Source organism: Lepisosteus oculatus, chromosome 4 (genome assembly GCF_040954835.1).
Source record: "Lepisosteus oculatus isolate fLepOcu1 chromosome 4, fLepOcu1.hap2, whole genome shotgun sequence".
Classification (NCBI taxonomy): Eukaryota; Metazoa; Chordata; class Actinopteri; order Semionotiformes; family Lepisosteidae; genus Lepisosteus; species Lepisosteus oculatus.
The window spans coordinates 29,541,576-29,550,416 of record NC_090699.1 but is presented as its reverse complement, the minus strand read 5'-3'; the positions used below and the strand labels follow the sequence as shown (position 1 = coordinate 29,550,416).

The 8,841-nt window shown below is 40.5% G+C and overlaps 1 protein-coding gene across 10 annotated transcripts in view; it reads left to right on the top strand.

Moving 5' to 3' along the window:
• Positions 1–947: 947 nt before the first annotated feature.
• The window catches only part of fgfr2 (fibroblast growth factor receptor 2), a 54,460-nt gene continuing 46,566 nt past the window's right edge, over positions 948–8,841 (top strand). For 5 of the 10 annotated variants that reach the window (XM_006630428.3, XM_069189034.1, XM_069189032.1 and 2 more), the window contains exons 1-2: positions 949–1,723; positions 4,568–4,743. In XM_006630428.3, coding sequence (XP_006630491.3) covers positions 1,662–1,723; positions 4,568–4,743 — 238 coding nt within the window. In that variant the 5' untranslated portion in view covers positions 949–1,661. Of the gene's footprint in view, positions 1,724–4,506; positions 4,744–8,841 lie in introns of all 10 variants that reach the window. The other 5 variants (XM_069189035.1, XM_069189033.1, XM_015346798.2 and 2 more) reach the window with 2 other exon arrangements.

Below are 8,841 nucleotides of genomic sequence, written 5' to 3'. Positions count from 1 at the left end.
GCCTTGTCCCTCTTTTATTTCCCTGGAAACCTGGAGTTATTGTTCCCCTCCCAGCCCAAACTGTCACCTTTAGTCCTTGATGGCTTTACTGCGCTGTCCTGCAAGGCTCTGTGGAGAGAGGCCTATTGGCCCATTCATACCACACCCCAAGGATTCATTAATAGGCTTATTAGCTACCCCATTCACAGCCAGTGGGGACTGGTTTTTAAGAGGCTCCAGCTACTTTCACAGAAAAAAAAACTGTGAAGAGATTACCCCCCCATCCTTCTCTCCCTTTCAATCCATTGAAAAGAACAAAACTGATGTGAAAGGCAGCTAGGTCCTGCTGAGATAGTTTGGGGCCCTGGATACATTTAGGTATGTTTTTTTTCTACCATTTTTGTGATCCTGAGTACGCTAGTGCTGTGACGGTCTGATAACAGGTGGCCACAAACCCTGGTTGTCACTGTTGTGATGACAGCTCTTTGGGAAAAATAATGTCTGTGAACAGTCCCTGATTGTTTGGCTCTTAAAGGTAATTATTGGACAAGGCAGGGATGCAAGAACACGTAGTCCTGCTGAACTCTAGAAATAATAACCAGCACTAACTGCAAGACTAATAATTTAGAGAACTTGTATTACTGGGCTGCTTGGCTCACTTCCTGCTGTCTATAAAAGCTACCCCATGATATTATCTGGAAATTCTTGGGGGTGAGAAATCATCACATCATGAACTGAAGTTTCAGCACATTTGGTCTTAAAAAAGAAAACTTAGAAATCAAGCGTTAGTCGCGTTAACTCGTGGTCCGGAGACAAGAATAAAACCCTTCAATCGGCACACTATTACTTGGGTCGTTACTTCGAAGAGTTAACTTTATTGCCTGCCTCTCTGTAGCTATTATTCAGTCCGCTTGGAGGCGTTGTTAAGAACGAGAGGCTCCTAATGAAGTTGGGCTCCCGGACCCAGAGAACTTCACAATCGCCGGGCTGTGAGCTTGCAGCGTATTGGGCTCAGCTAACAGAGCCGGAGAGACCGGTGAAGTGATTTGATTGGCGAAGGCGGGCTGAGTAAGAAAGCTGCCCAGGAAACATCTCAGGTTACAGGGGGAGTGACCCTAGACCGAGCCGGAGGAGGGGGCTCGTAGAGTCAGTGATGGTGGTGGGGGGGACGCAAGAAAAAAAACCTTTGTAAACCTGACAAAGCTTTTGAGATTAGAGCAAGGTTTCTTGAAGAAGGCATACAAAACACAAGAATCGTAATTTAATGGATTTGCTCACTTTTTGGAGGTTTCATAGCGTCGCCTTTTACATCAGGATCCGTCTTTTTAGTTCTTTCATCTGAGTTTGCAGAGCTGGAAAAGAATTTATTGTTATTTTTTGCTGTTGATAAGTATTTTTTTAAAGAAAAAAAGTGGTGAAGCAACAGAGAAGAAAGTTTTCCTGGACCTCACTCGGAACTGCAGTTGTCTTCGGGGAAATATATATATATACAGGGTTACTCCGGATTTCTTGAAGGGTCATGCTTGCACTGTTCCACGGCTATCGGATTTTCCAGTTCTTCGGTGCTGTTGTGGAGAGCGCGGTGACGGCGAAGTTGGAGTAGTAAAGCGCAGTCTGGCATTTTTGTAGCGGGGAGCTGTCCCGGTGGGAGTTCACACGCATTCCTCGCTTTGATTCGGCTCATGCACACGCCTGCTGCACAGTGCATGAGGATCGGCTTCTCCAAGGCTCTTAAACGCTCAAGGTAACTATCGCTGGACCCATCGCTTGTTGAAGATGCCCAGAATAGTTGTGCGAGTAAATCTCGTGCCAAAGTAAAGATGCTTTAGCATCCTTCGTGCTGTTTGCACATGTTACCTCCGCGTGCATGACTGTTGTTTTCTTTTATTTTTGGCATGATTTTACACTTAACTCGTAACAACGTTTGAATTAGGTTTCCTGCGTACCTGTTCTGGAAGTATATGACTGAACTTTTCCCAATGGCCCTCGTTCTTTGCCAATATTTTAATAGAAATCTCATTTTTGTGTATTATTATTTTAATACTCATTATTAACATTGATTCGTGTTTATACAGTTCTCATTTCAGTGGGTTTTGTTCGGTTTTATTGAATAAAATTCAGACTTTGCTTTGGAAAGCGATAATGCATGTTTTGTAGCAATTCTCTGATAATACTCAGATATTAATTGCAATACAACTTCACTTGCAGTATTTCATTTGGGTTCTCAGAAGATGATTTGGCTGTGTTGTTATGTCCATATAACACTAATATTGAGGCGTGAAAGTGTTATTTCAAATGAAGAACCCTAGAAGTCACTAAAATATTTCATTCTTTAAAGCAAAACGTAATTTTATTGTAACGATTATAGAAGATACAGTTGCCTGATGTTGATGCCTGAGTTGAGTGATGGCCGTAAATCTCCGCGACTGACAAGCGTTTTCATTGTGAATCTGATTTGAATTTCAATAGAATGCAATCAGCGCTTGAGAACTTCACTTAGCAATCTCAATACAAATGTAGATTCTCCAAGACGCAATTACTGCAGCCTATTCAGTGCGAGCGCAGCGTCTTCCAGCTGGAAGATTATGCGATGTTTGGTTCTAAACGAGAAAAGTATTTATTGCACGCTACAAAAAAGTCAACGAAACAAAAATACGTGAATTATTAAAATAAGTATCATGCTCAGTATCTATCTGATCGAAAACCTGGTCTCGAATTAAGATGCGTAAAAATGTCATACAATTTAAAGTGAATAAAATTAGTAAATGATGTCAAGAAGTCCTGTATGACATCGATTGACTGAAACTGTAGTCTAGTGATCCTTAAAAAGTGAGATAAACTCCACTGTTACCGTGAGGTTATTCCTATCTGAAAACACTCCTGGAAAACACTATCTGAATGGATTTCTTCAGTTTGTATTATTTTTAATATATAGTATCCTCAGTATAACTTTTTGATATGTTGTTTGGTATTTTCGATTTGTCCATAAACGTGAAGAGCTACCGATTTTGACCATCGGGTTTTTAAAATAAAACGTCCTGTTATTTGTATTTCGTATTTTTACTACGATTATTTAAAACGCGTTGTAGCAAATAATGTAGGAAATGCGGTTTCATTGCCGATGTACTCCGAGAGGATTTATATCTGAGTTGTGGGGCTAGATAATGGATCATTAAAGGGATAATAATGACATTTAAATTATAAATGCTAAATCAAGAAAGTTGAAAGTAGAATTAAATTATTCACGGCAGTCCCCTCTCCTAGGAGAAAGCGAAAGATGCGGAACACGATTCAGTTTGTGTTGGAAATAATGTTACTTAATAAAACCACAATTCATATCGTTATTTCCACGCGGACTGATAGTATTTGTGTTGTGATAAATGGGACCTTTGTTGGCTGTCGGAATGGAGAGCAGTGTGCCCCTCTCTGATCCACTGACCGGTCCGTCACAGCGGTTACAGTTTCTGGAGTACTGGGCGCTGCGGTCCCCGCTGGCACCGACTTCATTTTTCCAGCATTGACGGTGGTACAATTTCTGTTTGAAGTGGCTGCATTTGAAACGGGTTGAACTCCAAATTTCTTCAGTTTGTAGGGCTTTGTTATGTAAAATAACCATTAAAGTATAGACCAAAAACATCTGTGAAAATTCTCTTATTCTAAACATTCAATCTCCAGACATATTTTCGTGCTTTCATGTTGCTGTTGTAACAGACTGTTTTAATTGCCAGATACGGAAAAAACCTCGTTAAGTATTTTCTTCGGGAGGTACTGCGTCTACTGTAGTAATTCATAGTATTTTCCAGGATAATAATCCATTAGAAATAGTTTATTAATACATAAAACTCTCTTTCAAATACATTCATTCTCATGTTTTCAAGTGTGTACCGTATTTTTTCTGAAATTAATAGAAAACCAATAGAAAATTGACTATATTAGAAAAAGATTATTTTTACACTTATTTTCTCGTCAGAAATTCAAAATGGATTTTAAAATGATTTTGAGGGAAGGGAAACAAAACCCAAATGATCTTTAACACAATTAAATGAGAGTCTGGCCAAATTATTCTAAAAGTTGAAAAGAGGCTTCATTTGCAATGCCGTTTGTAAATCCTTAGGTATGATTGTGGTCTGGCTTGTTTTGCAGCATTTCAAATCACTGTCCCATTTTTGAGACTTGAGGTTTTGCTGCCTATTACTTACAATGTATCAGTGTCACATGCTTTCAGTTTGTGTCAGAAGAGTGTAATTCAGTTTCACAAGAAAGCAGAGGCAGCAGAGCCATAGCGTAGGAACTCAAGTGCTGCCCGTTGAAGAGTTTCAAACTTGCTCGCAGGTGTTGGTAGAGACTTGGTACAGATTTGAAACATAATTGGGTTCTCCTGCATTGTAGGAGATGGTAGCTGTTGTCCAGCTCCCCTCTTGGGGACAGTCCAGGACTGGAAACGGGCATTTAAAGACAATCTGCTGGAGGCTAATTCTCTCCCTGTCTTTCTTTCTCCCTCTCTCTCTCTGCCTCTGCATCGAACAGTGCTACAGACACTAGCGCTGGTGGAGAAAGGATTGAGTGCCCGTGTTTCATGATTCCACAGAGGTCCTCAGATGGGATCTGTGTCCGGGTGGAGATCCACAGGAGCATGGGGAATCTCCGCTAGCAGGATGTCCACGTGGGCTTGCCTACTGTACCTGGCTCTGGTGTCAATGGCAACTGTCTCCTTGGCACGACCACCGTTCAACACTGAGGAGGAAACCACACTGGAACCCGAAGGTGAGCAGGTGTACTTCTGTGGCATTGCAACACACTGGCAGCTGTGTTCAGTGACAGTTGTATTTCATTCTTTTTGGTGGGGGGAGGTGGAAAACTGGTTAACTGGCACAGAGATACCATTGCTCTTTATTGAAAAAGCCACAGATTGTTTTATAAATAAGACTCAGAGTCATCTGAATGACCAGGTGATACATTTCAAGTACTTATACTCTTGGTGTTACTAGGCTTGTGGTAAAGATAGGTGTTTTGTTTATTGTATTTATTGTTTTGACTTTTGATATGAAAATGCATCAGTGGTTTTGGAATACTTTTCTTAGGATAAGTTACTTATTCTACAGTGAGATAAGGCAGAAATGAGAATTACATACAAACCTCATTTAACTCAGAACGTTTCCCCCTCTTTTCTAACACTCACATATGCATATATAAGGGGTCTGTCATCAGTTAAGAAAGATTGGAGGCTGTCTGGCTCACCAAGTGTAATCTGAGAATGAAAGAGAAAGGCAAGACCCTCATCGCTGGCTAATGATGTTCTGAATTGATAGCCCACCTGATGGTCTGCTGACCTCTGGCTGCCCAGGCTGGTGCTCAGGGCTGGTCAGCAGGTCATCAGAGGTTAAAGTAGTGAGACAGTGTGGGACTAAAGCAGACCGAGTGAGGCTAGCTTCTTTTAGTTGACAGAGCTTTTCCACTGTTCCAGCTGGTGAAAACAATCTAACTGTTTTAGCCTGTAAACAAGCAATGTACTCTATTCTAGATCAAGGCAAACAGCAGCCACACACACTCCTATTTCCCTTCAGGATCAATAAAGTCTTATCTGTCTATCTCACACCTTCACTCCGACTGTACAACAGAGAGAAACATGCTACAGGAAAGAGAAAGACAATCCCTACAGGCAACCAGGCTGTGTTCACAATGGTTTTCCAGAGCTTATTTCTAGAATTATTTTTTAGTTCTTTATATGACTTGCAAAGAGGGATGAGAGAGTTGTTGGAAGTGAACGTTAAAGGCACTTTTCAGAAGGAATACAATTATTCTGGTGAAAGCTGGAATAATTTTGTACAATTCACTAGTCAATGTTCACTCTCTCTAGGGTTGTGTGGTTAAATTTGTACTTCGCTATAGAACGAGAAAAGCCTGAAAATAAAGAGGAGAAAGCTTGTAAATGGTTTTAATTTCAATGTTATTTATGTACATTTCTTTTATCAAAGTAAAATCAAAATAGGAAGCCTTTTATTTGTTTATTATAAATGTTTCTGCTCGGTTAAACTTTTGTGCTCTTTGTTCTGACCTTGCTTGTTAAGAAAGCAGTTGTTCTATTTTTGTAACAGGAAAGCTGGATTTGATTTGAAAGTTTATCCTACAGTGTATGGAGAATGTTTTCCTTAATTTATTCTTTTTACCTATGTTTCTCATACATCACAATTTGTTAGCTGGGTTTTTTGTTTATTAGCGTTTTTATGAAAAAATAAGAAAAGCTATACTTTTCCAGAGTGCTGAATAATAAGTTCGAATTCCTTTTCATTTTATGTGAAGCTATGACATTTCTGTCATGTTCTAATATTATTTCAGAATTGTTTTTTTTAACTTGGTTGTTTTCTTATAAATCAATGAGAAAAGCTCATCAGCACCTATTGTCATCTCCAGCAGTGGTGCCCTTATCCTGATAGTGCTGTGTGTTATAGAATTGGGCTGTGTGTAATTTTCAGTTTTAATTTTTTTAAAGAAAAAATCCTTCTGCAATTCCAGTGAGAGTTCCTTTTCCAAAAAATATAAATTCTAATTCTGATAAACTTTGCACTGTGACTTCATAGGCAGTGGTATGAGAATCGCTGGGGAATTTGGAAAAGAGTCCAGTCTTGGTTGGTTTGCTCTGTAGTCGGCGTTTCCTCCAGATTGGGGCTGTCTGTAATACATAGGATCCAAAACATAGACTTGAATTCCATTATGTTTAGTGGTTTCAGGACTTCCTTTTCTGAAGTAAACTCACAACAAGCATGTGCAAATGATCTTGTTGCTTTCTCAGTGCTTCATCGGGTTGTGGGTTCAAATCCCAGGTGAGATGTTGCTGAGGTAGTTTATTCAGTAAAATGCTTTAAATACTAGTCAGCTAAATATAAAATATATATAAAAATAAATACTGGGTTAATATTTTTTGACCTGCAAATACTTTTAATGCTGGCACTATGGAGTAGTGTGGAGTGGTTCTGAGCATATCGGCACTTGTGGAATCTGCAGGAGAGAGGCCGTGGTGCAGGAATCTGCCTCTAATGGTGTCTCTGCAGACAGACAGGCTGGCAGTACGTTGTCAGTACAGCACTATGCTCAGCTGTTGCAGTGAAAATTACACCCCTGAACTGAAAGCTTGCAGTCTTCTGCTTTCACAAAGGAGTTCTGTAATCCTGTCCTGCACTATTTTCCCCTGTGTTGTACTCATTATACAGCTGCAGAGTCTTAAATGTCTTTGTGAATATTGAAATAATTATGTGACCTAGACATTAGAATGTCCCAGTAGTGTGAACGATTGGGTCAAGCTCAAGGATGCATGACTTTCTTGAGGGAGCAGTAAAACATAGCTTAACATACACATGTGGCAAGCTCAAATGTAAGCTCATATTCTCATTTTTCTTGCAATCAAATCTGGAAGAAGAGTCCTATAGAGTTTTTTTTAATTTTATGTTGTTCATTTTGTACATTGTCTTAACACGTACTTTTGTCAAGACATGTACCTTTGGCATAGCCTGTGTTACATTGCTGACTCCTTGCATACCTGCATAGAAGCATAGATCACACTGACCCCCCAGGGTGGAGTTCTGCTGGGAAATAGTAGCTGTAGAGTGATGTCACCTGAAAAAAACATGTCATGCAGAACACACCCCACTGCACACTCCAGCTTCCGCATTGCTCAGCTTATAATGCTTAGACAAGCTAAACTTTTTGTTCAACAATGTTGATTAGTATATTTATGCATGTGGGAGGTTTTCTTCTGCAAGTTGTACTTGTCTTTTAATGTAGTAAATTATGGGGAAATGGTTTAGTGAATCTGCAATGAAATATTGTACATTAGCTGCTCGCTGAGATTTTCCGGCTGGAGCTTTTGGGCTGTATGAAGATCTAGAAGGAATGCTCTTGATTCCTTTGTGTATGAAAGTTAGAAAAGGCTGAGTATTTTTTTTTGTGTGTGGAATAAGGGGGGGCCTGTCAGCACAGTGGTGTTGTGGTTAGCATTGCTGCCTTACAGCATTGGTGCCCTGGGTTCAATTCCTGGGGTGCTGTCAGTGTGGAGTTTGTGTGTTCTCCTGTGTTTGTATGTGATTCCTCTAGATCCTACGGTTGCTTCCTGCACTCCAAAGATAGAGTTGGAAGGTTAACTGACTTCTCAGAAACTTGGCCCGTGTGTGTGGTCTGCAGTGGAGTAGCTTCCTGCCCAGTTTACCCTGCCTTTTGCCCATTGCTTGCCTTGGCTCTCCCATGACCCTGTATTGGATAAAAAGGTTAGAAAATGGATGGATGGCAGGCCTGTATAGACAGACACATATGGAAGCCCAGGTTGTTTATAAAAAGCTATGAAATTGGGGTTTATACCTGGGAAATTTCTTCTACAAAATTAGACAAAATACAGAGCAGTGTATAGTACCGGTGCAGCTCAGTAGTGCCTGACTGTTCTTTTTCCCTTGAGAGAACTTGCTCTTCTGGGGAAAAACACCCAGGAAAAGCAAGCTGCAGCATGGTTAAACAGTCTGCTGCCCTCTGACTCCTCTTCAGTTGGTGCTGATGAGGACAGACAGGCCTCTCCTGTCCCAGCTGCTGTGTGCTGTACATTGGCTGCTGGTTTCAGAACCATGCTGAAAGGTTTATGAGGAAACATTATAAAACTTGACAAGCTGAAGTACTTCACTACTCTGGGCTTTTCTGGCAATTGAGAAAGTATGAGGTGAACCCTTCTGGAGGATCATATAATGGCTTTTGCAGCCCTCACAGGTCTGTATGTAAATCACGCTAGGCAATGTCCAGATAACTTGAGCTGGAAGCTGCAGCAGATTATAAACTTTGTAAACCTTAACTTGGCTTCACAGAGCTCTCCAGCACAAAAGCAAT